This window comes from Coptis chinensis, chromosome 8 (genome assembly GCF_015680905.1).
Source record: "Coptis chinensis isolate HL-2020 chromosome 8, ASM1568090v1, whole genome shotgun sequence".
Taxonomy (NCBI): domain Eukaryota; kingdom Viridiplantae; phylum Streptophyta; class Magnoliopsida; order Ranunculales; family Ranunculaceae; genus Coptis; species Coptis chinensis.
The window spans coordinates 72,905,911-72,933,826 of NC_141463.1; the positions used below are offsets into that span (position 1 = coordinate 72,905,911).

Here is a 27,916-nt window from a genome sequence, read left to right on the forward strand (position 1 = left end):
AAACAAATAGTAAATTAGAATTGATAAAGGGACACGTGTTATAAGTAGTAGAGATAAGAGCTTCTCATCATCTAAAAAAATTTATGAGCTCTACTGCGGCTCAAAGCAGCTCATACCAAATTCTTCCCCCCTCTTTTTCACTTTCAAAATTCAAAATTTTACTGATTAAAGCTTCTACTGTGTAGTTTTTGTTGTTTTATTTCCCTGTTTAACCTGATCTGGTTTTCCTTTTGGGTTCAAGTAACTAGGTCTCACAAAGGATAAGGATAAGTTTCTTGCTTGATGTCCCAGTTACTCTGTCAACCTAGATTCTGATAACCTAAGTAGTTCTGGTAGATGGCATCGACAGATAGAAACGTAGAAGGGGAAGATGAGCAAGGAGATCTCTCAAGGGTCAGAATAGAGAAACTCCAAGCTGACATGAAAAATTTATTTTGCTCTAAGGAAAAACATGTGGTGAAGATTGGATGCAAAAACCCCAGAGATGTCCACACAGGTCACACAACCTTGGTGGGGAAGCTATATGGAGGAAAACATATATCACTACAGGACTTTGCAGATGAAGTGCATAGATGCTGGCAAATCAAGGGAGAGACCAAGATAGAAGTTATATCAAAAGGACTCTATAAAATGGTCTTTGCTGAGGTAGAAGAATATCAGCATGTCAAGAAAAATGGACCTTGGGTGATCCAAGGATTTATTCTCTCCATTAAGAAAGGAGATGATTTGGGTAGCATGGGAGAAGATCGGAGCTTTGATAGAGTGGACTTCTGGGTGCAGATCTTTGGCCTCCCAAGAGATCGCATAAATGAGAAAAATGTGCACGCAGTGGGTTCAACTCTGGGCAAAGTCAAGGGGATGGATCTTCATTGTTCATCAGCCTTCAAAAACCCTGTTGCAAGGGTGAGAGTGCGTATGGACATCAAAGAGAGGTTGCTCAAAGGTATAGAGTTGAGTACGGAATTGGGTGAAGTAATCTTTGTCTCCTTCAAATATGAAAAGCTATAAATCTTTTGCTATTTTTGTGGATGTATTGGGCATGATATACATTACTGTAGTATCAGAGAAAAACATAGCTTGGAGATGAGGAAGCTGGGAGGCTCTCCTAGAGATATAAAAAACAATTTCTCTTTTGGTCTAAGAGCAAATGTTTTCTACAATGGCGATGTTGTGCCAATCCTAGCCTCGATTACTTTTTCGGGTCCTCCTCAAAAACCTAGGATGGATCAAATTCCAGCTAGGAACAGAAACCCACCTGGGAAGAAGCTATGGAAGGGAGACGGGCTATGGTCACCACCACTGAAGGATGCTCAGGTGGCGGCGAGTGTGGAGGTCAGGTCAAAGGGTACAGAGGGTATTTCAGAGGGTCTGACAGAGCACATAACGGATACATCAGTCTGGATGATCACAGAATCAGTGACCGTTGGGGAGGCTGAGTTGGGCAATGCCTCTAATAGGGGGGTGGACCTGGATATGACTGAGTTGGAAAAGGCCCATGGCTCAGGGGCCAAAGCTGGACCGCTGGACCCAGATCTGAGATTAGAAGAGTCTTGTGAGGCCTTGGTGCTCTGGAGCCCAAGTTCGGGTATGATGGATATGGACCAAGGAAAGGTATTAGAAACAGGGGCTTGCAATCAGAAACAAGAGTATAGGATGATTCTTCGAGAAACCACAGCTGGAGAACTAAGACAGATAGCTTTAAAAGATGAGTCTTTGGGAATAGGACCATCTCCTGTGGATGATCAGGCTACGCCGACCTCTCTATTGCTTTTGTCGGAAACCATCATTCACAATTTTGAGAACACCAAGCCTGATGTATCTCACCAATCCACCTCACCAGTTGGAAGAGAGAGCGCTTGTTTCAAGTTCACAGGCTTGCCTACACGTGGAAGGGGTTTTAAAATGGTGGTATCTCGAGAATGGGAAAGGTATTGTTTGAAGATGGTAGCAAAGCAATCTAAGAAGGCTAAGAGGGAGGCTGATGCGCTTAGGGAACAAGGCCTAGGGCATATGTTAATCCCTGAAGAGGCTCCAGTGATTGATATCTCTAGTGATACTGGGGCGTCTTTGGATCCCTCCACCTCAAGCCGGTCTCTCAACCCCAACATACCCTCTGATCTCTCAGACCATAGTATTCCAGAAGATCAAATTCCTTCGGATGCCTTCACAGAATGGGGAGAGGATTTATACTCTGAAGAGAGGGGCCCAAGCTTGGAAGTTCAGAATGTGGCAATGCAAGAGGAAGTAGCATTAGATTTTGCTCCAGTGGATCTTGTGCAAGGGAGTCTTGAAGAAGGCGGACATGAATCAGAAGATAGTATCTCTTTGGTCAAGCAACCTCAACCTTTAGTAGTAGATGACTCGTTTGTTAAGAGAAGAGCTTCTTTCAAAGGGAAGTATCATAGTACAGGGGAGAGTTCTTTTGTCTCCAAGAGTCCAGAGAAGATTCCCAGTGAGTATGAGAAAGCTAAACTGGGTGGGGATAAGTCTGATAAGTCCGATTAGTTGGGGTCCGATGTCTCCTCCGGGGTTCATGTAGTAGCCCCAATAACAAAGCTGCCTTATCAACCATGATACAAGCCTGAAATTGCCGGGGAATTAGTTCCTCCACGGCAATTCAAAATCTAAAGGACTTAATAGGTAAGTTTGATCCTGATATAGTATGTTTGTCTGAAACAAAAGTGGGATGTGATAGGATACAGAAGATCAATAGGATGGTAAAGTATAGTGGTTGCTTTAGTGTTCCAACTTTGGGTCGCAGTGGGGGGCTAGCTGTGCTATGGAAAGATGGGGTGGATCTGGAAATTTTGGGAGCTTCAAATAACCAAGTGACAGGTAAACTTAGCAACTATCATTGTAATAATACCTGATTTTTCTCCTTTGTGTATGGCGAACCGGTTGCTAGTAATAGGCATAGAGTGTGGAATGAGCTCAGGGAAGTTGCCAATTTGATCCCTGGACCTTGGTGTCTCTTTGGGGATTTCAATGCTATTACTTCCCTAGATGAAAAGATAGGAGGGAATAACCTTATTAGTAGAAGCATGGCTGAGTTCACTGAGTTCATTAACGACCTTGGTCTGTTTGACTTAGGTTTCAAAGGCCCTAAGTTTACATGGAGCAATAATAGAAGACCTCATGACCATATTATTGAGAGGCTTCACAGAGCCTTGGCCTCGGAGGATTGGATTCTCCAGTTCCCCAACATGAAAGTCACAAATGTAGTTAATGCCACATCTGACCATCTATGTCTTATGATCAACTTAAATACTACTGCTGATGTTAATATGAAGCATGAAAAACCTTTTAGGTTCTATGAAATCGACCCGGCCCTGATGCCCTGTGATCTTCTAACGCTTGGAACTCTATCACACATGGGTTGTCTGATGTTGAGGTCATCCTTAAACAAAAAATCACTCAACAACACCTTACTATATGGAATAAAAAGGTGTTTGGAAATATTTTCACTAATATTAATAAAGTAAATAAGGAGTTGGATCATGTCTTGCAGAAACCCTTCTCTTTAGCCAATTATGAAAGAGCTAAGGTCTTAAAATTAGAGTTGTTGGATTGGTTGGGTAAGGAGGAGAGTTTCTGGAAACAAAAATCCACAAATCATTGGCTGAAAGATGGTGGGAGGAATACTAGATTCTTCCATCTCTCAACCATATATAGAAGAAGGAAGAATAATATGGAGAGGCTCCAAAAGGAAGGGGGAGGCTGGAGTGAGGGTAGAGCTGAAGTGGGAACCACTATCAACTCATACTTTAAAACTTTGTTCAGCTCTGATCACCCTCAAGTTAATGAGAATATCCTCAGCCTCTTCCATCCTTGTATCTCTGATAGGGAGAATGAGAATCTCATTGCTGTTCCTACTTCAGAGGATATTTGGAGAGTGGTGAAGAAGATGGGGAGCCTCAAAGCTCCTGGCCCTGATGGGTTCCAAGGTTGCTTTTACCAAAACACTTGGGATATTGTGGGCAAGAGCATTGTAGCCTTTGTAAGGGACTTCTTCATTAATAGGGTCCTAAACCCTACCTTTAATGAAACTTAGTTTCGCTTCTCATTAGTAACCCTGAGACTGTGGCAAACTTTAGGCCTATCAGTTTGTGCAATTTTTGCTACAAAGTGATCTCCAAGATCTTAGCCAATAGGCTGAAGTGCCATTTGAATAAGATTGTTTCCCCCTTCCAAGGGGCTTTCATTAAGGGAAGGAATATAGGGGATAATACTGGGCTGGCCTGTGAGCTGTTTCATCACATGAAACACATGAAAAATAAAAGGCATGGGTGGATAGCTTTAAAATTAGATATGGCAAAAGCATATGATAGGGTGGAATGGTCCTTGGTAGACAATATATTTGAGAGGCTGGGTTTTAATTCATCCTGGAGGAGTATGATCCAACAGTGCCTATCCACTGTGTCCTTCAGAGTGCTGCTGAATGGCAGCCCTTTGGACAAGATTACTCCTGAGAGAGGCCTTAGACAAGGAGACCCCCTGTCTCCCTATCTGTTTATCATCATGTCTGAAGCCCTCTCTAGGATGATTGCTAGAGCTGAGGCTGAAGAACTTATCCATGGGATCAGGATAAGAAGAGCCTCCCCCCCTATCTCTCATCTCCTCTATGCGGATGACCTCATCTTATTCACTAGAGGAAACCTAGAGGAGGGGGGGCAGCTCAAAAGGATTCTGCAAGAGTATTGTGCTGCCTCAGGACAGCTCATAAATTTTGATAAGTCCAACATGTTTTGCAGCAGAAATATCAAGTTTAGAACCAAACTCAAGCTGAAAAAGTTCTGGAAAATGAGGTTGTTTGATCCCAAGGATAAATATCTGGGTATCCCCATTATGCTTTCCCATAAGAAGGCAGAGGACTTTGAATATTTAGTAAACAAAATACACAATAAGATTAAGGGGTGGAAAGCTAAGGTGCTATCACAGGCTGGAAGGGCTACCATGATCCAGTCTGTGATACAGGCCACACCTTTGTATGTCATGGCTACTTATATGCTCCCTGTATCTACCTGTAACAAGATAGATAAAGCTTGTAGAGACTTCTTCTGGCATGGAACTGAGGAATCGAAAAGTGTCCACACCATAGGGTGGGATAACTTGTGTACACCCAAATCTGTTGGAGGGTTGGGATTCAGAAAGATGAGGGATATGAACCTAGCTATGCTAGCAAAACTTCCTTGGAAAGCAGCTACGGATATTAACTCTATATGGACTAAAACCCTTGCTAGCATCTATGGTAAAAACTGGATTGGGGATGTCTAGAAGCCCCCTGAGTATGCTTCTTTCTTCTGGAAAGGCATACACAAAACTTTCAATCTTATCAGTGGGGGACTGATATGGGGGATTCACAATGGACAATCCATTTCAATTTTGGATGACCCTTGGGTTGTTAGTAATGGACTCCCAAAAACTTTGAGAGAGTTAGGAGTAGAGGACTCCAGGCTAACTGACCTCCATGTGAATGAGCTCTTCAAAGAGGATAGGACTGGGTGGGATGAGGCTAAAATCACAGCTTTATTCCCCCCTATCCTTGCTAACAGAATAAAATAAGTGGTGATCAGACCTTTGAGTTTGGGGAAGGACAAGATGGTCTCGGGAGCTGAAAAGTTCCGGCAAATTCATCGCGGAAATCACTTTACAAGTATCTTACCAAAGATAAAATTGTAGGGCAGAGTTCCAGCTTCAACACCAAGGCAGTTAAGCTTCTCTGGAGAACCAGATTGCCAGCTAATATCCTGTTGTTTTTTTGGAAGGCTTATATGGAGACCTTACCAATGGGGGATAGGCTGACATCTAGGCATATGCTGGGAGATTTCTCCTGCCCTCTATGTGAAACTATCTTGGAAAATGACACCCATCTATTCTTTGAATGTGAGTGGTCTAGGGCCCTGTGGTTCACATCAGAACTGGGCCTGAGAATGGAGGTTCATGGAAGGAATGGGGTCAGAGATTGGATTTATAAGTTCCTAAGATGGAGTCAGAAGAAGAAGCGACAAGAATCCCAAGTCGGGTACAAGCATGCTATCTTCAGATAACATCCGGAAAGCCGTAAAATGAAGCCAAGTTCGAGCATAGACAAACCTAACAGGGAAAGGATAATAAGAAGAAGTGTTGTAACCAAGCTTAGCCGCATGCCAACTTGAGAACGAGCTTTAACCGCTCATGATCTCCCGATGCTAACCTTGACTTTGATTCAAAGTTCTTTGTTATACCTAATGAGTGTATTAATATTAGGTTTGATGCCTCTTTTCGTGCAACAACCTGGAAAGGCCAGCAGGAGCAATTGCTTGGAACAAAGTGAAGGGATGATAGTGGAGCCGGGCACTAGAAGGTACCAAGCCGATCGCCAGAGGAAGCCGAGATGGTGGCGGTTTGAGGTCAAGCATTAGCACTAAATTCGGGATGGATGAGCTTTTGGTAGAGGGAGATCAGATAGCAAGTATCAAGGCTCTTAATAGGCAAGATTGTGCTTGGCAAAGATGAGAGTCCGAGAAACTATGTGCTTAGATTAAGCTCTTCTTTATCTTTTGTAATTTTAAGTGGGTTAGCGTAAAAGACAATGGAGAGGCACACTTGTTGGCAAAATGGGCATACTACTACCAAACAAGTGTGTCATGCCTCCCCCGAACTACAATGTTTTGCCGGTATCGGTTTAAGTTTGATGATATATATATATAAGGTATTATCGAAAAAAAAAAAAAAAAAAAAAAAAAAAAAGTATGAGAGAGTGAGATATATATCGGTGAGGCCACCTTGAGTCTGGACAGTTGACACCCCCTCTAATTGAGTTCCCTATCCAAAACTACTATAATACATTCCAAGCCCATGGCTGTGGTTAGTCCCATCCAAGTGTTTAGCCCAACTGCCCAATACAGATTACAGAAGTTGGAATTAGGAATTGGAGTTGAGAAGAAAAAAGAAATATGGGAATATCGATATTAATTGGTTTGAAGGCAACCAGCTTGTTATTAATATTCATTTACCTTAGAAAAACAATTCTATCCATGTTCTCAATCCCCATATTACATGCATCATTAGTTTCATTCTTAGTCTCAATCGCCTCACACCCGTCTATTAATCTACCACTATTATTAGGCAAGAGCTCGGACGGTAGTTTCCCACTGTGGTCACTCATTATATTCGGACCATATTTGTTATTCGTTCGAGTTTTCGTGACTTTACGAAGATTATTAAGTAGAGAGCCACCTTATAGTGAGATATGTGAGGGTGTTTATGTTGGAGGATGGCCTTCTTCTTTGGATAAATTACCACCAGGTGACCCTGCTATTATTGATTGTACCTGTGAGCTGCCCAGAAATGTGGCTTTCTTGAAGAATGCTTATTTCAATGTTCCGACTTGGGATACTAGAGCACCTCAGCCAGCTCAGATTGAATCGGCTGTTCGTTGGGCTTGTAGAAAGAGAGCTCAGAAAAGCCCGGTGTTCGTGCATTGTGCTTTTGGTAAGCACTAGAGCCTATCTCTTTAAGATTCTGAATTATGCTGTTTTTTTACTTTTTTATATATTTGCTTATGAGTTAGTGTTTGTAATCGTTCTATACTATATGATTTTGACTACCTGTGTTATTGCTTTACCAAAGAAAAGTAGACATCCTGTTGTTGATATTAAAGACATAATTCGACTGTAATGGCCTTGTGCAATATCTTGATTCCATGACTCCTGTTGGAGTAATTTTATTGAAAATGTCTAGTTATGTTGGCGAATCTTATTTTTGGTTTTCTTGCTAGTTACCACATATTTCTATTGTTGTTATTGTTCTTAGTAATAATGTTATTCCTAGTGTTGTTGTAGTAATTGTTGTTTGTTAAACCACATATTGTTGTTTGTTATACTCTTAGAGGATTTTTATCAACATATGTATTGTCAGGAGTCTAAATACTAGATTTCTCAGAGTGGGTGAAAACAATTTTAATGTCCCTTTCAGGTTACTCACATATTACTCGATCTCCCGAAAGTGGAGTTACAGTTAACATGCACCCATATGATAGGTTCATGCAAAATTTGCTCATTGATATCCAGCAGACTAACCAAAATGGCTAGTAAAGACACATGTAAGTGGACAGACTAGAAGATACACTTTGATTCTCACTCCTTTGGAAAGACCTTCTCTTCTTCAACCACAAACTGTTTTGAACTTCTGTGACAACCCTAATGGTAGCCTGAAGTACCTGCATGGAAGACTGCCAGTACAGCAAGCCCATGCCATGGGCAAGTCGTTGAGGCTATCCACAAACTGAGGCGATCCACTTTACCAACCTTGGAAAGAGAAGTTTTAGTCATTTTAGCTCCTAATCTAGATATTGTCTCAAAATCATAAGGGCAGATTTTGCCGCCGAAGGCTGTGATACTAAGACATTAATCAAAAGGAGTGTATCATGTGCAATCAGAGGAATGACCATTTTGGGTCTATTAGGAGCAGGTCTGAAATCTCTGTTGTAGCCTAAGTCAACTGCCTTAGTCACCAACTTGTTTACAGCTTCTATCAAAATATTGTATTAGAACGGAGATATAGTGATGTGGACATAGTAGTCTAGGTCAAGCCCATGGGTGCATGCAATAGGCGCCCCCTTTATTTTAATTGTTTTGTTTTATTTTAATTATTTGTTGCTAAGGTCATATTAGTAATTTTCTTTGGTTAGCAGAGAAAACCCTAGGTATAAATAAGGGCTTGTAATTCAGTTTAGGGGGAGAGTTGATGTTTAAGAGTTTATGAGAGATTAGAAATAAAAGAACAACCTTTAGGGTTCTTGAATATTTTCTATAAAGTGTGGATTTTAATTAATTGTTGCTTCCGCCAATTGTTAATCTACATTATATAGGGTCAGCCTGACGCATCCCCCTATGTGGTGGTGCTGTTCTTGGTGACATGTCACGAGAAGTGATGCTGAGCTATCTAGTAGTGGTACTGCAGGGGCAGGAGATGGCTCAATTGACAATACCGTGTTGGATGATCACCCTCAGAGGTTGCAGAATGAAAACCTTAATAAAAGAAATGTTGGTAAAATGCGAATAGAATGTACAATTGCCTAAACACTGACGAGTTTCGTGATTGGATCAAATTCATGGTCATGCCATTAGCGGACAACTTGGGGATATCATCTGGTTTGGGAAGAGCAAGCCTTGAAAACTCTTTGGGGAAAGACATGCAAATAACAGAAAGGATTGAACACCAACCAGGGCTTGATTTGGACAATAATCAGCGTATCATGAAGCGGGACCATAAAGATGATCATGTAGATTAACTAACTCAATGTATCTCTTCTTTGAGTGCCTATACAGCAAAGCACTATGGAATAGTATTAAGCAACATTTAGGATTACCTGCTCAAGCTTCTAATGCCGATAGGGAACGGAATCAACTTATGAGGCATTGTCAGAAGATTAGTATGGAAGTAGAAGTATACAAAGTTTATGTCTCTGCAGTGGGGAGCTATACAGTATTTGGAGGAAGAGGAACTATAGGAGGTTTAGGAAGACTACTCAAGACTGGATGACAGTAAAAAATAGACTGCTCAGTGATGTGGGAGTCTACTTACAATGTCAATTGACCATAGTGAAGGACTCTATCCAGCTTAAGGCTTTACTGGAGAGACTGAGTATAACAGTTGAATACAAAACTAGTACTGTGTATATGGAGGAATCATTCGAGTTGCTCAAGGAATAGTGTTACTTGCATACACTGAAGCGGGAGAGCTAAGATCATTTCAAGAATTTAAAGCAATTCTTAATGGCTTAAAGGGATGTTAGAGGTGAAGATTTCGAAGGTGGAAGTAACATCAAACTCCCTAAGAGCATTCCCAATGCAAGTCAGTGTTTTTCACCTCCACGTAGGCTCAATTTCCCTTCTTTGCTACCGTTTTGGTGAAAAACAAGGTGAGGGTGCCCAATGCAGAGGTGACTTCAAATCTCGGACAGGATGTTTGATTCCGTCTGAATGTAAAAATCGAAAAAACGCGCCGGACGGAATGAAACATCCCGTCTGAAGTTAAAAAAAAATCGAAAAAACATGCGAGACGGGATTGGGAATGCTCTAAGAGCAGTAAGGGTTGTGACTTAGTTACAAGTCACCAACTTTGTCACCCTTGCATTGGGCAAGGGTTTTTTGGTATTTAAAGGTGAAAACTCTCAATTTCCCCTCATAGTGACTTGCATTGGGAATGCTCTAAGAGCAGTAAGGATACTGAAGAACCAAGAAAGAACCCCTTGGCAATGTGCTAACATGCAAGCTGCTATCAATGAGCTACTTAAGCAGTTTGTTAGTGTAAGGTTTACCCATGTGTACAAGGAAACGAATAGAGCTGCACATCACCTTGCCTCTTTAGCAATTGATCATGTAACAAAATATTTTGTACCTCTTCTGTCTTCAACTCTAATGTCTATTGTTGAGGAGGACAAACATGAAACAATATACTTAAGAATTTAATGCAAGTGGACAAACATGAAACAAATAGAGCTGCACATCACCTTGCCTCTTTAGCAATTGATCGTGTAACGAAATATTTTGTACCTCTTCTGTCTTCAACTCTAATGTCTATTGTTGAGGAGGACAAACATGAAACAATATACTTAAGAATTTAATGCAAGTAGAGGTCTTCCATAACCTCAAATATATTCCAAAAAAAAAGCACAGACCAAACACAAAAAAGATTGAATGTATCACTAGCGATGTCATATTTGTTAGCGTTTGAGTAGAATATTGGGAACTCTTGTCTAACATTTGGAATGCAGTTAGTCAGGAGCTTGTAGTTGGGTCGCCATAGGGGCGTAATTGTATTAAAGTAGGACTTGGGAGGTGTATGGTCCTCCAGTGTCTAACGGTTGCACACTTGCACCCTGTTAGTGAGACTTTCTCTCACAATTGTATCCCATTTTCATCCTAATCAATAAAATTTACTTGCAAAAGAAAAGGTCAGCCTGACGTGCCCCCCTCTGATTTCTTAAATAATCATTAGGACTTGGAAGACCCTACCAGTAATACTGAAGTTGTGCATGTGTTTATTTACTTTATGTATCTCTCTCCGAAGCCCATCCTCCTCATCAAGTATCCAAGGATTCAACAATGCACATGGCCATACGGCTTTGGTATGTCTAGCTGTCTACCTTGCATAGCACCCCATATCTTTTCATTTTCAGAGGAGAAATTCTGCTCAGAGGAGTGTCTAAAACTTGTCATCTGCCAACAAGGCATTTTATTTCCATCAGAGGTACCCCCAAGAATCCTATTAGAAAGCACTTTGTAACATATTTTGTAGAAAGACTGCCATTATTGAAGAGATGAGACGTCTCCTCTCGGGTCTGATCACGTAGTATATATACATGCACATTCTTGCAAAAACTATCTTAGGTAGGGAGAACCCCAGTTTAATCCTGCCAACACATAATGAATGCTGTAGTACACTCCTTTAGATTAATGTCTCGGTATCACAGCCTTCCTCTTAGTCACAGTCACATTGTGCATTGTGCCATTTCATCACCCTCTCCTTCCCTGTCATAGCAATGCACCCCAGTACTGCCCTATCTTAGTCAAAGATATTAAAAGTCAGTCCTTTATAGTAATTTGTAAACCAGTTCAACTTCTTTAGAAGGCTAAGGAGTCTCTGATTTGTTTCTTTGAATTATTGATTAGTTTAAGAAATCTCTGAAATGGTGCTGGTGGGAGAACAGGACTAGTTTAAGAGATGTGTCTCACTTCACCTAAGAGTAAGAGATTAGATGAGCCTAGAATCAAGTGTAGCAATATCCTTGCTTCAAATAGACTACCACGTATAGAATATTGAAGCTTGCTTTTTAGAAAAAACTTCCTGATTATGTAAATCTTATATGGTCATCATTATACTTCATTTCAGTTTACATTCAGCTGATGCATAGTGTTTTCTAGTTTGGCATTTAGCTAGCTTGTGAAGTTCCCCAAATTAAGTGGTCAAAAGGAGTGTTATTTCATTTGAAGCATGCTAATGATGGCTAACTGATTGTGCAGGCCATGGTAGAAGTGTTGCAGTGGCGTGTGCACTCTTAGTCGCACTGGGTGTGGCAGAAGATTGGAAAAATGCTGAGGAGATGATCCGAGGACGTAGGCCTTGTATTAGAATGAATGCTCTCCATTGCAAAAATTTAGAAGAGTGGTCAAAACACCGGTTGTCTTCAAAAACAAATGAAGAAATGGATGTAAGCTCAGTAATTCTAACTGAGGCTTCTGAAAGACTGCGGCCTAAAAGGTCACAAAACAAAACCTACTAGCATTTGAAACTATGATCACATGATTAAAACAGTTTTAGTTTCAATCTGTAAATTTTCCCTTCTTAAACTTTGATGATGACATTGGTTTCTTATTTAAAATTTCATGAATGTGCGATGGTCAGGTTCTTCTGATATTCTTGCAGGTAGGACACACGAAGAGTGAAAACTAGTTGTTAGTGATGCAACAAACAATGATAAGGGAACGCGTCTATTGACGCTTCTCCAATGTGAGTAAATGTTGATCAAGAACCTGAATGTTGAATATCCTGGACTTATCTTCACACAAAGCATTATTCAATTAACCTAAAACTGTAGTAGTCTAGATTTGAAAGTTACTTTCGTTGTTTAGTCAAGATTTGTGAACTGACGAAAGATGGATCCAACTCGGTGCATCTTTGAAAACTAACACAGTGTCTCTTTCTCTGAGGACAATATCTGTTGGCTTTCTCTTCCTTCTTAGGTTTTTGCTATTGTCAGGGTGAATTTCTAATGACGGCAAAACATCCTCCAATACGATTATGAATTATTATTTAAGATTCAAACAAAAGGGCTATTAAACATTTAAACCAAATAGCGAATACTATCTTATTATCATACTGATCCAGTCATATATGATTTTGGTCAAATTAAAATTTAAAAATGCTTCATTATTAAAGCTGAAAGCAATTGGAAGTTCTCAAATTTCACATGAAGAAATCTTATGTTGGAATGAGTTATGCGTCTAAGTTTCTTTGGACTTATGCCACAGATACATGTGTGCAGACAGTAGGTTCTTTGGACTTTGTTGTTCTTCATTCTTTTGCCTCTTTCCAGATTAGTAGCAATACACATTATCTTGCGCAACATATATTCAGGTATGCATCTAAGTCAACATCGGAGGCTGTCTAATTACCATCTTGAATGTAATAAGCTCACTTGAAGGCAAGAGCTTAATCTGTTCGCCCACCTAATATATTTATTTAACAAATTTGAGTACTGAACCATTTCATTGTAGACTTATTCAAATGAATGCAGCAAAAGGAATTCATATGTATTCTTTTAGTAATAGATCCAACAACAAATCCTCTTGGATTGTCTTGCTCGTGTGGTGACATCCATATCCATTTTAGAAAAGATGATTTCAGCCCATCCGCACAACATGCATTTATTAAGAGCAACCTTCCATTATTTTATTCATCTAGTTGGTGTCTTTCTATCAAAAATTAAAGTGAACGCAAATCCCATTTTCCTTGTTCCTTTCCTGGATTTCGCGCTGTCTCAACTGCATTTGAGTTTTGAACAAACTCAACTATAATTAAATGCTGCAAAAACCAACAAACACCACCACCTTATCTTTCTTTTGTTTTCTAGGTTTGTCTTTTGCCTTGAAGAGCACCTTCTGTTCGTGTATTTGTCCTTGGCTTCCTGCCTTGTACTTATTGTCACACTTTTAGATAAAACCATTATTTGGATTAGGATAATATGTTTTTTAATGAACCAACTAAGCTACACGGATATTTTCATTTTTCTTCTAAAGAAAATGACATTTTCATTGATTTACATTTACATGATTACATCTCTAGCTTTCTCTATATTTCTTTCTCCCCCTTTCAATAACTTAGAACTATCAGATGGTCAGGAAATAGAATGGCAAATATAATTTAACTTGATTGCAGCTTGTACTTCATCAGATCTTGATCAATAGTTGGAGAAATGGTTGTGTGAATGTTGAACCATTTGTAAATCCGTGGTTGTTTGGCATGAGTTGTCGTCACTGATCATGTTCCTGCCAGAAAAATAAGTAACGAATCAAGTACTTTACTGAACGCCAGGGAATAAACTGAACTTCCGTGAGCTTCTTAATGGGTTGGCATATGTAGAGGGTTGAGGGAAAACATTATGCAAAATAACAGCCGAAACAAAACTAAATTGGATAAATATACTTGCTTCCGGTTTTGGCCCATTAAGTCATAAACAACCACAATATGCACTGAAGATAAGCATATCTTTTAACCTTGGTTCCATGTAATCAGAGGGGCCAACATTTCTGAGGCCAATTTTATATGTATCCTTACAGGTCACTTGGGAAATCGAAAATGTATTGATCCAATTTCTAACTAGAATTTTTCTATCCAAAGTTAACTTAAGTATGAACAAAGGTGCAAATCAGGTATAGATCTTACTCTCGTGGTCGAGATGCCCACAAGGAACTGAGTGCTCGTAACCGGTTATAGTACTCTCCAATAGCCAAAAAACATCGTGCTGCCTGTCGAACGGTCAATATTCGTCGCAATTGATGAAGGGTTTGTTGTCGTAAATTATCAGCCTACGCAAATGAAAACAAAGAAATAATTAGAAACCAACATGAAGAAAAAAAATCATATGAATTTCCTATAGAGAAAGAAAAAAATTTAAACAAATCCACAACAACCATCACCAATGGGCCCTAATACAAGGGGAGATGGCCCAGACCATTAAAAAAAGTAAACCCAATAACTTGTCCTTTTGTGGAACTTGTATTCTTCCAATCATACACCTAAGAGCATACATATATTATTCAAATCATAATTTAGTTTATTAATTTTTTTTAAGTTTTGATGGGTCTAGCTAGACTTTCTATTTCAAAAAGGTGGCAATGAAATATTAGTTATCACTTTCTCACCATTTTTTGATTGAAAAGTAAGTTTGGAGTTAGAACACTTAATATTTGGAGAGGGGCTATCATATAATGTTTTGTAAGAGTGATGGCTTGGGCAAACCAAATATTCCTTCTTGCCCTCTTCTTTCAATATCATAAGGTCAATGTCAACAATGAAGACAACAGATGTAATAACATAGCATGATATTCTGTACCGACCCTAAGATTGCTGTCACAACCTGACATATAAGTTTGAAGACCATCCCCAGATATGCCACGTGTCACAATCCAGTAAATAAGTTGACAGCCTGGCCACCAAATGGACCTGATGAAGCTCTATTATCTTGATGTTTGGTTTAAGCGGTCCTCTAATGTGAAAACAAAAATTCATGGACGTTTTCACAATCCGGTACAAGCTAGAGTAGTAATGGTGTACCCTACCGAAACAAGTGGTACATGAAAAGGATATTTAAACCCGTTGGAAATGTGAACCATTTTGTTTTGTAGTAGACAATCTAAGAAAGTCACAGGCTTATCTGATTACTTAAGTACTATAATAGTGAATTCACTTAACATCACGCTGTACTTAAGAAAATTATCATTTCATATGCACTTGGCACGCCCCCTATAGGACCGTGAACTTAAATAGCAAGAGCAATTGACTTCTTAATGACCAGGGATATCCTGCGTCAAAACTGTATATGTTGTTCGGCTATAATTTGTAGATGATGTAAAATAACATGGCCATATTGTTTATGTCAGCAAAAAAGACAGCTCTCCTCTTCCATCTTAGGACCCATACCCCTAATTAGCATACTGATACCATAAGCAAATTCTGACAATATCTTATTAGGACAATGTCATTCGGTATGAGTTTCTTGTTTTTATTTTTTAGGAAGCATTAATTATATGTATCCTATTGTTTATGGTAAATGTGAACCATTTAGGTATATGAGGCATGCTACACTGAAAAACATCTTAAATAGAATTCGCAATGTTAACTTCGATAATAGATATATCGACCCTAGTCCACGGGTGAGATCACGATCATACCTGGTGCACGAAACCTTCCAGATTGGAGAGCTTGCCTAGAGAAATAGCCATTTGACCCATATAATCGTCTACATTGGCCCCATCGTTGAGAGACCCACTGGAGATGGTGTCTGCCAAAGATTGATGGAGCTGCTCAAGGCCTTGGGAGAGAGCTTCCTCTGCCTGGTTTGATGATTGTTGTAGGTTACAAATGCCCATCAGTTGCTGCTCCGTCAATGGGTCTAGTTGAGGCATCAATATCTGATAATACACATTTGAAATAAGTAATAAGAAGAGAAAACCAACCATTTGTGCTTCTAAGAGTTAACATCTGTTAGTGAGGATAAAGAAAGCAAACCAGATTTCAAACCTTTATGAGTTCAGAGGGACGAAATCCGCCCATCCAGAGGAAACAACGTTCAGCAGGAGTAGTCCACATTCCGGTGATGAGGTGGAAAACATCAGATTTGGCAGCAACTCCCTTGAGCCGGAAGATCTCATCATAGTGAGAAAGATATCCATCTGTTATCATTCTTAGATCACCATCAGATAGGTGGGCTTGCAATGCAGTCCGGAGCTCTGACATGTGCCTATGATCATCTTCTAACCACCTTGTGTATTCCATGTCAAAGATGGCAGCATCTGTAAAACAGCAACAATAATTAGTGTAACACTAAAAAGACCAGTTATTTAAACTTTTCGTTGATATTTGGATTGCAACACAATCCAAGAGAACTCAACCAATAAGTTGTACAGATGTTCAGGTGGGCTCTGATTATTGAGTACGATATGTAACATGAGAAAATTTTCAATTATTAAAAGTTATAACTACATCGTGTAGATAAATATCATATTCTGTTTGCATTCCTCTAGGACCAAGTAGAGAATGTAAGCTTGATTCATATATATTTGTGAAAATCTAATCATCATTTTTCACACAATGTTGGAATGGCTTAATTCACTACGTACGTTCCTTATACAACAAACATTCCTCTCTAAGTTCTCTAATGGCATGGTGAAAATAGGCAAACAAAAATGCTTAACTTATAAATTGCTTCTGAACCCATAGAACTAGCTATTAGTTTGTTTCACCCATTTTCACCAAATATTAAAGATTTAAAATGCTCCAACGTAAATATGTCATTCCAAAATTTAGTTTTTTTACAATGATACATTTTAAACATGCCTACTAAATAGTAACTTGGTATAATTCTACCTGAGCTGAGATTTGCTCCTCCACCACCTCCAGCTAAAAATAATCCCTAGAAAAACCACCAAATTTCGATGAACAAAAGCATTATTAGTTGTTAAAACACAATAAAAGAATAATTTCATTTTCTCAACCTGCGATCTTGCTCTTTGAAGATCTTGTTCTAACTGAGTAAGCTTTATTCTACTAGATTCTAGCTGCTGCACATAAGCCTGCATGCAAAGCACAAAACATAAACAAAAGAAGTATCCAAACTTTAGCCTATATCTATTATTTTCTGATAAGAACATGCTGCTGAATATGACCCACCTTTTTTCTCAAGCGACTCTTCCTTGCTGCTTCTCTATTCTGAGCTAAACGTCTCAATGTCTGAAACAAACAGTTCACAAACAAACAAAAATAAGAGTCTTTCCAACTTGACAAATGGTTCATTGAATCCATAAAAATAATATATAATAATATGAAAGAGAAAGCAGACCTTTGCATCAAGTTGTTTATCTGAAGTTGAACCAGCACTCTTTCTCTGCAGCATTTAAGATAAAAAATGGTTTTATATATATAGATAGTCAAAGTGTCATACAGCTTCTTACTTCCGGTAAAAAAATATATATGCATTAAAAAACTGAAACGAATCCAAGGCAAGTTTTTAGAAGGCTTGATGGGGTGGTCGTTAAAATCTGATAAGAAATAGGTGCTAAAAAAAATTGTCATGGAAGTTGGTAACAGTACTCTATTATGTCTCTTACGTACGTGGGCACTTATGTTTGGATAAAAAAAAGTTTAGCATTTAATGAGTTTTGTATAATTTCATCACATATGATTGATTAGAGAGCTAAAAAGAAGTGGGGCTAAGTAATAAAAGACATAAATGCTCTTATATTTTCGTTTCTAGTACTTGTTAAAGAATATTATTCTATGGACTCTTACCTTCTTGGAATTTGGTTTATGAAAACTGTTTCAAAATGTCAGAACTTGATCAGAAAATAATTGAGAAAGCTGAACGAACAGTGTCTTCATTTTGTTTTACTTTAAAGTCAGTAACAGTAAGATACCTTTTTTTCCTGAGTTGTTGGGATTTTTAGAGAGAGTAAGGATTGGATAAAGAGTGTTTATGAGTTAAGAACCTTTTCAAGTGTTTTGGGCTGTTGTTGTTGATTCTGCTGCACTAGTGGTCCTGCTGTTGCTCTTGAAGTATCACTTGCCATCTCTACTAGTTGCTGTTGCTGTTGCTGCTGTTTCTGGTCAAGATTCTGTATTGATGCCTTTTTACTGAGAGGTGATTCTGGTTCTAATTGAGTATCAGCTTTGTAAGATAGACTATTCTGAGCAGATCCTGAATCAGTACTCCCTTCTGCTGACTTTGAACTTTCCTGAACAAAAACAACGCATTGTTTCAAAATGGGCATATAAGAGAATCATTCCACAGCCATCAAAAGCACCAAGTCTTTTTCTAACTTTCTGCTTCTTAACCCAGCCAAAAGATCATCAGTATTCAAGAATCATCCAAGTAACAGTCAAAGCACCTAATAAAACTTTTCATCTCTCAAGCTTAGTTAAAAATCCAGAATTCAAATAAGTATTCAGGAATAATCTCAAAGCATATGGACACCACATTGAACAGGAGAAAGTTCAGATATTATGGCAAACTGTTCAGTTGTTAACTTTTTATGCAGGTTCACTATGCAAACAGAAAAAAGTTCATACACAAGAAATGGTCAAAGGGTAGAGAACGTACTCTTGGAGTTGGCTGAAATCTTATTGGCCAAGAGGGGAACATTTCCAGAGTTGCAGCTGGTCTGGTAGAGTAAAAAGCTGCAAGAATCACAAAAGCAAAATCTCAGAAGATCAGAAAACATAATGACTTAGAAGATTTTTCTTTCTTTTTTCTCATTTAACAATAGGAAGAATTTATTCCCTTTTTCTGTGGTTAAGAGTCAGTAAAAATAATTGCTTGAAAGGTCAGGTTTCCATGTTTGATACCTCACACCATTCAAGTTTCTCTGTGTGAGTATGATTACTGTGTTGGAAAAGGCAAAGCCACCTTGAGTCTTGTGTGCTCATTTTCCAACCTGTTGCTACTCTCTCTCTCTCTCTTCTTTTTGGAGTTTGTTGTGCTTAGCTAAGTAAACATCATAGAAAGAGATAGGATAGTGAGTACTTACTTTTCTTGGCTTCATCATTTCCAATTGCAACTCCTTGTAGCACAATTGCTTCTTCTAGCTCGCCAAAATCGAAGCCAACTCCTTGTTGATTACTGATCATCAGATAAACAAAAGCCACTAGTCATATTAGTACAAAAAGTCCATGATCAAGAAGAAAGAAACTACTTCAAAGAAATGATTTTTGTGAAGAAAGGGTAGAGAAGAAGAACACCAAAAACAGAACAAAAACAGAACAAACAGTACATGAAATTGGTAGCAGGAGATGTGGTGAACCCTCCATGTAACATTGCATATGGGGATATATATTGACTTGAAGAAACTGAATCTGTTAAACCAATTACTCCAACTCTATGACTCTCCATGCAGTAAAGGTTCCCTTGAAAGTTCAGACCATGCCCAACTTCTTCTCTTCTTTGTTCTGCACTGGAAGGAATGAAGTTAGAGTAAAGAGAGAAACAGTTTTATAAGTTGAAACATCAAAATTTCCACCCAGAGTACTACTAGGGGCCTAGGACAGTACCTTTGGTATTTTTGTGGAAACCTCAGGCAAGTCCTCTTTTAATGAAAAACCATAAAAACTCAACAGAAAGAGAGACACAGAGAGAAGCAAAAGATCATAGCTTTCTTTTCATGAATAGGTGAATAACTACACTGGGGTCTAGTGGTTTTTTTCCTCTCTTTTATATATCACACTTGCACCATATAATTCTTCAAACTTGATTATTTTGTTGTGGACTTTGTGGGGTGCTTTCTTTTTATCTAAAACACCCTCTCTAGTAGTAAATATGCACAGAATTTTGAAACTCATTTATGGTACGATAAGATCTTGTCCTTGTAAATTTGTCCAAAAGATGTGGGGTTCTGAAAAGAAAAATAATAGAAAAATAAATGGTGGGGCCATTAACAAAGAATCCACTGGAATCACTGACTCTTACTCCACTCTTTATAACCAACTGGTCTTTCTCATTGGTTCTTGTTGTTATATAGCCTCTTCTGAATTCTGATATATTTCAGACAGTCTATATTCCAAGTACTTCACTGAGAAGAAAATAAATAAGTAAATAAATTCAACATTCAGTAGGGGACAAAGTCCAAAAAAAAACTTAAGTCTCCCTATTTGAGATTTAAGATGGCATATTAGGCATGCCTCCCTGGAAGTTATATAATTAGTTTCATACCTCACCATTCTGACTCAATAGTGCAAAATGCAAACAAAAAAATCTTAGGAAATTGGTTTTAAAAGTTCAAGTCCCTTGACTATATCACCCCCATGCATGTAGCACACATTTGAATGAATTCAGCTAAATACATCACTCTCAAGTCTCATGCATGTAGCACACATTTGAGTGCATTGAGCATATAGAAATATATGAGTGTATAATGTGTGGTCCACTGTTTTGGTATATCCAGACGAAGTCCAGGATCAATAAGCAAATGTTTGTACTTGAAAAGATCACCGAATGAATCACTGAACTTGGACATTGTGTCTTATGTTTTTTGGAAGGGTCCATCTACATGCCCAGCAAATTGAGATGTAAATCGTACTGGCTTGAGAGTTGAGTGCACCATGCAAAAATATGAGTAAGTATTTTCAATCTTACTAGCATCCAACAAATTTACATACCTGACTTGGGTGGGGGACATTTGGCAATGCTGAAATCAAAAAACAGTTTTTGAACCCAAACGACCTCAAACATCTCTAAATTATTGTTTAAAAAGTGATTAGCTGAAGCTGTGAATTTCGTACTTGTTTCTTTTAGATTGTGTGTCCTTTGCTTGTTTTGAACTTTAAAGTTCAAGTAATGGAGTTGTAAACCTAGGATTTAAGTTAAACCAAAGCATAGAAAAAAACAAATAGAGATTTTCACCGAGCCCAAATGAGGCCCAGTTCTCAAAAGACCGAATGCCATCTTTTGTACTCATCAGGTGGAGGAGTGTGATTTAATTTTTATTTGCACCAAAGAAGCTCGAACTCCACCCTTAGAGGAACTGAGGAACACAAGGGGAAAAGCAAATGAAAGATTTGTCTACCTTCTTTATACTCCACAAGGAAGAGTGATTGAGTTTACTTTCACTTTGACAACTAAGAGCCTTAGCCAAAAACAATTCTTTTTTCAGTTTTAGTTCATATCTCTCAACCAAAAACATTACAATAATCATCCACAAGCAAACCCACTTATATATTTAATCCTGTCCTTCAAATGGATTTGTTTGGTGTTATCCCTTTGTTGATGGGTCAACATCCATTCCATATATCCTTGTCAATACCTAAAACTCTACAAGTCATGGAACGATGCCACATCTCTTTACCAGAAAATAAAATTAAGAAAAACAAAATTCGAAGAAAAACTTGACACTACACAAAGATTCCTTTCTAAATATAGAAATTTGTTTAGGGTATAGCTATTCAAACATGGACGCCCATGTCTCTTATTAGGGGTACTATTCCCTCATTAGGTATGGGGAAACAGTTTTGACTAACAAAAACTATACATGCAGTTAGAGTGTTAGATCAGGGTGGTGGTTGTCGAAAAAAAAAAGGTTAGTGTTAGACCAAATAACGGTGTTATATATAAGATTTTTTTTTTAAAAAAAAATACATGTAGTTTAGTCCAAATATACATGAATATAAGAACAACTGGACATGCATGAGAGCTAAACAAATAGTTTTGACACTCTTTTCATATTCATTTTGGGATTATTTGCCCACATCGCACCAAATATATCAAAATGTGGTCGAAAATTTGCCCTGCAACTGTTTTTTTTTCTTTTTCAAATAGACCAAATAGATCGGACTTTAATTTCAAATATTTAAAATAGGCAAGCTCATTAGCAGATGGGTATAACATTTATGCTAAACTCATCTACTCTTGTTTCATGTTAAACTCATCCACTACCTTAGTAGGTCAAATGTATATGATATACGATTTCAACCAATTATTCCTTTTAGCTTATTGGCCAAGCAAAGAAACAAAAAAACTCGAAAAGATAAATGTTTAATGGAAATAATGTTCTAGGATGGGTTAATGCCAATCTCCATTTGTCCCCATAGTTTATCAGATAATTGCAAGTAGCTTGATGCAGCTGACTCAGTTCAGGACATACTCTTTTTAAAATAGAGTTCAAAGATTCTGATACTGCAAGTTCCTTAAATCTTCTTATGCCAGAAAATTTAGTTACCTATTAACGTTACCACAAATCATATTGTATCCCGATCAGCTCATTGGTCAAGATCAAATCATGCATCATTTATGTTTAAACTAGATTTAACTCATTGGTTTGTCTATTGAGAGAAGAATGAGCTGAAACCTACTGTTCCAGAAATCTATTATGTTGTCTATATATTATAGAAAACTTGATTCAGATATGGTCCTTGATATTATCGCCAAAAGGAGAAGCCTGAATTTACATGCAGCAATTAGAAATCATGAACAATATGTCCCTGGCCTTATACAAAGATAGATAGACCGCCCGAACCATATATGATCATATATATGTCAGTGAAGAATCAACTTAAGTTGAGCTTCAAATTATGTAAATTGCCTTTTAAGTCTGAATGCTAATGATACTAAGAAGAACTACTTTTTTCCTATCAAAAAAAAAGAACGACTTTTTCACCTTCATAGCATATTAGCATGGGTATTCTAGAAAAGTTATAAATAATACGACAAGCTAAATAAGACTTGCGTACCACATGCAAGAAATAAGTTGCTCATTGAGTCATTGCCCATTTTATATTCTGTTTTGAAGTTGACTACACTATCTAAAAAGACCTTGCTGAATTGGCTCTTGCTGTTGCAGGCCAACTGATTCAACTCTTTGATGGGCGCTAATTCTGAAATGACCTTGTTCAATGAACATTCCCTCCCATTCCATTGAACCTCGGGCAGGACTTGGAAAAAAGAATTGAACTGGAATGGTGTGGAAGGATTGCGCCGAATCCAGAACTCATACCAGGAGTGGACTAGACCAAAACTAGGAAGACAGTGTAAAAACAAATGTCCACATACTTATACAAATACATATGACTATATTTATGTGTTCAATATGTATTAACTTTTTGATCAACAGTTAGTCAAGCATAATGACATGGGATCTAGAGACTATAGCATTGAATATATTTGTGTTCAATTTCTCCTCTTTCCATTGTTAAAAGTATACAAAAGAATTCATACTTGCAACCAATCTGTATGAATATCATAAATATATCTATAAACAGTAGAGAGAAAATATAGGTCTTACAAATTATGTTACCAAAAGATTTCCCAACAAAAGCGAAAGGCAGTTCTGATGTTGGTAGTTGGTACTTCCAAAAACTCCCTCAGCAACGCTCATCCTTCTTGGTAATTTCTGGAACTGGGATTGTTTATATCCAGAGAGAGGAGATTCTCGCGAGCTCAATCTCAGGTTCTTCACATCCTATTTACTTCCACTAGGCTTAGCAGCTCCGGCACTATTTGTTGTCATAAAGGATTCTCCACAACCACACTGTCCTTTGGAGTTTGGATTGATAAATACAAACTCAGACCTGCAACACAGAGAGTTTTAGCAAAACAAATGAAACAACTAAAAGAGCAAGTCAGGGGAAGAAACCATGGACTGAAGGAATGACACAAGTATAGATGGGATCTACAAAATTGAGACACCCTTTGACATTCAACAGAGAACATTAAGCACATTTGGAAACATTTAGAAAAGATAACAGCATGTAATAAACAGCAATAAGGAGGCATTAAGCTAAAAAGGTCAGATAGATTGACAAAGTGCCAGCTGAGTGACTAACGATCCAAATATCCAGGTATAGCAATTTGGAAGTCTTATTATGTCCGCATGTAACATCCAAATATATGGCACCCACATCAACCACGCAAAACAAAATTTCCAGGTGCGGTAGCAAATCGCCTACCTAAGGGTGTCATCAACAAAATCCATCTTTGTTCCTATAACATGCATAAGAGCTTTTGGATCAATCAGTATCTTCACACCCTTGTCCTCAACCACTTCGTCAAACTTTCCTTTTTCATCTGCAAAATTTGAGAGTATGTAGTCACTAGGAGACAGTTAAATAGATGATGTGTCAGATTTCCATTTGCTTAGTAGTTCAAAACAGAAGATGTAATTTAAGATCTAAATGTCAATTTATGAGAGAATTATGTACAAAACAATATATGTTTCTACTTTTTAGCACGTACAGTGTATATGGAAGTCCATATACATAAAGTTAGTAGCTCATTTATAAGACGAATACACACTTCAAGATAAGAGCACAAATGCGCATACAGTATTACTTTGCAAAGAGGGGGGCGCGCACCATTGGATATGGCTAGTATTCTAGTCAAGCGAGTAGTGTTTATCTATGATCAAGCTCAGCCCATTTCTCAGACGAGCCTTAGAATATGTCCAGGTTCAGCTCATATTACAATACAAGCAAAATCAAGCAAACCAGAAACTAGTCAAGGATGAGGCAAGTACAAGTAGCTTGGTTAGTTTGCTACTGTGAAATAGTATTTGAGCCAGGCCTAGGCAAACAGCAGTATGCTCAGGCTCGGTTAGTTTTTTCTAAGTGAGCTATGAGCCTTAACATAATTTTAAGCTCGTTTTATATAGTAAGTTTGTAACACTTCCCGAGCTTAAGCATGGGGAAAATGAACCTAGCCAAAGCCTACTCGAGTGCTCGACTCATTTACTAATCCTACCGTTGACTTCTCATAGAATCCAACTTTTTGAGATGAAATTGGATCAATGTGAACTTCCCATTCCTCGTAAACAAAGAAACTATGAAGCTACCGAGTGCAAAACAAAAACCAGGGATACCAAAAAAACAGAAAACAAGCTGAGCCAAAGTAAATAGTTTATTGTAATAATTGAAAGACCAACAGGCATTCAATACTGAAAACAAATTGTTGTGTAAGGGAGACCACACACTTTTGCATGAAATGTCAAGCACTAGAGACTTGACAAAACTGGATAATAAATTGCCAGTGATGAACAATCGACAAGCCACTTATGCATCCAAAATGAGTCAAAATAAACGTAGAATCCAAATTATGAAGTTTTAGTCACATGGACCACAAATAAATACTGAATCGATGGAGTAAAAAAGAAGTCAAAGAATTGCCCACCTCCAAATTCAATACCTTGGAGTACATGCCAAAATATGTAAAACTAATATAAAATCAAGGGTTTTGTCTCTAAGTTCACCACACAACAGAACTAGATCAGATAAGAGAAACAATAAAATAATAACAATATGCATATGACAGTACAAGACCAAGTGAGGGCAAAATCTAAACCTGCATAATTGAGAGTGTAGGATAAGCCGTTGCACCCACGAGCCTTGACACCAAGCTTGAGAAACTGACGTTGGCGCTGTTGTAGCAGGTGACGTATTCTAGTAGCCGCTGAATCTGTTAGACTCAAAGCTTGCCGTCTTACAGCGGAGCCTGTCCTCTCCGCCGCTGCTGCTAAAAATGAGGACGCCATCTCTTTCCCGTCCAAACAGGCCGAAACCAACGAATACAACTAGTATGTTTTGCAAGAAAATCCGCAGCAACCCAGTTGGAAAACCTTCAAACAGCAGAGGATAATAAACTATACAATGTAATGGAAAAAAACAGTACTAGTAGGGTATTGATGGTCACAACTGAAAAGAGCATACACAAAACCCTTAACCCAAACACTAATGCATGCTCAGCCCCATAACAAACCCTTTTTTATGAGAGTAATTAAGGAGACTTTAAAAATCTAAAAGAAACTATGCAACATAATTAAAAAAATATGTGTTTTTTTCTTATTTTGGGGTAAGAGTAGGAAGATTATATTATTATGCGAAAACAAAGAATAAGTTTTTTGATAAATTCGAGAAGAAAGAAAGAAAAAGGTGAAGCAAAACAGTAAAAGAAACTAGCTAAGTTACATCTGAAATAACAGATCCCCACCCTAACATCAAATTCCCTTCAAAAAATGAGGATTTCAATTCAGAGTAATAAACCCTAGATATATATACTGCCATGGCCAAGTACATACGACCAAATGTACTATTACATGTTCTCTTAGAACTTAGACCAATTACTACCATTCATTTCGTCAAACAAATATTAATCCAACTATCCAAACTACAAACAGGTGGAATGATTAAAAAATTGAATAAAGTTACAAGTATTATTATTTCAAATTTAAACAAATCGAGAGAAATATATAGTACCTGAGGATCTGATTGTACTACTTTTTTCTTTATGAATGGCGGGAGGAGAAATATATATTATATTATATTATATTAATAGGGAAACAATAGTATGGCGGTTTGAATTTTCATCACTTTATTGCCTTTCTTTTTTATGTGACGAAAATGCCCTTGTAACACGTCTTTCTACTGCCTTACTTTGGAGAACACTCGCTCTCAATACGACCGCTACATTGCATTGAAACTCCATCTAGAGCTAGGGCTGTCAAAACCCACAACCGATCCAAACTAAACCCAGCAAAAATGGATTGGGTTTTGGTAATTTGGTTTTTTCTCGATATTAATTTAGTTTCTGATTTGCCCTCCACCGAACTAATAAGATGGTATTTTAGTAATATTTATGATTAGTTTTGTACATGCTTATAGGGTGTAATACGGGGCGGGCAGGTCAACCGCGGGTCAAATAGTGATGGGTCGGGTTGGAACGGGTCTAGGGGGTACAAATCCAATGGTCCCCGGCGGGGCGGGTTGAAGTGTCATGTTTTAGTACTATCACCCACCCTGTTGGGTCAGCTTACGGGACGGGTTTTGGGTGGGTAATCCGGGTCGGGTGGAAATTATCATTTTAACCAAGTTCACAAAAAAAAATTTCTAATTCTGCAAGTAATATATTTCCAATTCACACCATAGAGAAAAAAATGAAATCAATCAATAAAAATAAATAAATAAATAAATAAAAAAAAAAAAAAAAAAAAAAAACTTTAATTTGAACCTAAAACTATATCTGTAAATTTGAAACTTTTTTCTCGTGATTTACTATTTGTAAATTTATTATTTTTCATAACATATATAATAAAATAAATATGGGGGCAATGATCTATGGTACAAAATAATAAAATATAAACTAAAATAATTCGAAATTAATACAAGAATGAATGATTCATCTTCTCCAAAATTCGAAAGTTGAATTTGAACTTTTAATATTTGCCCAATGTTCAAACTTGAATATGTGAAATTGATGTTGAACTCATAAGTTTGTATTCATATTTCTCAAATTCCTACAAAAGTTAAAATAAAATATAAACAAAATACAAAAATATTAAAGTTATAGTCTTAAAATTGTACTGGTCAACGGCTTTTGACACGGTGCAGGTCAGGCGGCTTGATGGGTCGGGTTTGAGCATAGAACCTACACCCATAGCCCGACCGCGTAAAAACAATGGCAGAGCGGGGCGGGTCTGTTTTCGAGTCGGTGTGGGTTTGGGTGGCGGGTGAAGACTGAGTACACTCCTAATGTTTATCAATTGTGTGACTGATATTAATTAATTTAATTTAGGGTTTAATTGATTTTTATAGTTTTTGTTTCGAGTCGGTTTGGTTTCGGATAAAATATAATTTTATATTGTTCGGTTCGATTTCGGGTTCCCAAATTTTTCATCTGGTT

At 37.9% G+C, this 27,916-nt stretch overlaps 4 protein-coding genes across 6 annotated transcripts; 2 read left to right on the forward strand and 2 right to left on the reverse strand.

The window, feature by feature from the left end:
* Positions 1–336: 336 nt before the first annotated feature.
* LOC147482872 (uncharacterized) lies at positions 337–1,008 on the forward strand. Its single transcript, XM_086579444.1, has one exon. The coding sequence runs from the start codon at positions 337–339 to the stop codon at positions 1,006–1,008; it is 672 nt and encodes a 223-aa protein (XP_086435570.1).
* A 5,808-nt stretch (positions 1,009–6,816) lies between these two features.
* LOC147482873 (uncharacterized) lies at positions 6,817–12,398 on the forward strand. The gene is made up of 2 exons (XM_086580100.1): positions 6,817–7,473; positions 12,009–12,398. Exons 1-2 carry the CDS (start codon positions 6,936–6,938, stop codon positions 12,266–12,268), a joined length of 798 nt encoding a protein of 265 aa, XP_086436226.1. The 5' UTR covers positions 6,817–6,935; the 3' UTR covers positions 12,269–12,398.
* A 1,372-nt stretch (positions 12,399–13,770) lies between these two features.
* LOC147482874 (transcription factor TGA9-like) lies at positions 13,771–20,240 on the reverse strand. 2 transcript variants are annotated; one of them, XM_086575447.1, is made up of 13 exons: positions 19,810–20,240; positions 19,533–19,712; positions 19,290–19,381; positions 18,863–18,939; positions 18,252–18,497; positions 17,606–17,650; positions 17,437–17,496; positions 17,262–17,339; positions 17,134–17,179; positions 16,288–16,559; positions 15,939–16,178; positions 14,431–14,573; positions 13,771–14,033 (listed from the first exon to the last, which is right to left on the reverse strand). In XM_086575447.1, the coding sequence occupies exons 2-13, from the start codon at positions 19,649–19,651 to the stop codon at positions 13,946–13,948; spliced, it is 1,506 nt and encodes a 501-aa protein (XP_086431573.1). In that variant the 5' UTR covers positions 19,652–19,712; positions 19,810–20,240; the 3' UTR covers positions 13,771–13,945. The 2 variants fall into 2 exon arrangements, with proteins under 2 accessions (XP_086431573.1, XP_086431572.1); XM_086575446.1 differs by having other exon boundaries at positions 19,533–19,707; positions 19,810–20,080.
* A 3,155-nt stretch (positions 20,241–23,395) lies between these two features.
* On the reverse strand, positions 23,396–26,712 carry LOC147482875 (Iron-sulfur cluster biosynthesis family protein). 2 transcript variants are annotated; one of them, XM_086580500.1, is made up of 4 exons: positions 26,494–26,712; positions 25,583–25,856; positions 24,196–24,313; positions 23,396–23,817 (listed from the first exon to the last, which is right to left on the reverse strand). In XM_086580500.1, exons 2-4 carry the CDS (start codon positions 25,770–25,772, stop codon positions 23,709–23,711), a joined length of 417 nt encoding a protein of 138 aa, XP_086436626.1. In that variant the 5' UTR covers positions 25,773–25,856; positions 26,494–26,712; the 3' UTR covers positions 23,396–23,708. The 2 variants fall into 2 exon arrangements, with proteins under 2 accessions (XP_086436626.1, XP_086436627.1); XM_086580501.1 differs by lacking the exon at positions 26,494–26,712 and adding an exon at positions 26,228–26,349.
* Between the last annotated feature and the right edge of the window lie 1,204 nt (positions 26,713–27,916).

Coding starts and splice junctions, on each gene's coding strand:
- LOC147482874 (XM_086575447.1), bottom strand. CDS start 19,651: ATGGAGAGTCATAGAGTTGGAGTAATTGGTTTAACAGATTCAGTTTCT. Junction 17,497..17,605: donor ATAAACAACTTGATGCAAAG/GTCTGCTTTCTC, acceptor TGTTTGTTTCAG/ACATTGAGACGTTTAGCTCA. Junction 17,340..17,436: donor AGAGTCGCTTGAGAAAAAAG/GTGGGTCATATT, acceptor CTTTGCATGCAG/GCTTATGTGCAGCAGCTAGA.
- LOC147482875 (XM_086580500.1), bottom strand. CDS start 25,772: ATGGCGTCCTCATTTTTAGCAGCAGCGGCGGAGAGGACAGGCTCCGCT. Junction 24,314..25,582: donor CTACACTCTCAATTATGCAG/GTTTAGATTTTG, acceptor CAAATTTTGCAG/ATGAAAAAGGAAAGTTTGAC. Junction 23,818..24,195: donor TTTGTTGATGACACCCTTAG/GTAGGCGATTTG, acceptor TCTGTGTTGCAG/GTCTGAGTTTGTATTTATCA.
- LOC147482873 (XM_086580100.1), top strand. CDS start 6,936: ATGGGAATATCGATATTAATTGGTTTGAAGGCAACCAGCTTGTTATTA. Junction 7,474..12,008: donor GTTCGTGCATTGTGCTTTTG/GTAAGCACTAGA, acceptor CTGATTGTGCAG/GCCATGGTAGAAGTGTTGCA.
- LOC147482872 (XM_086579444.1), top strand. CDS start 337: ATGGCATCGACAGATAGAAACGTAGAAGGGGAAGATGAGCAAGGAGAT.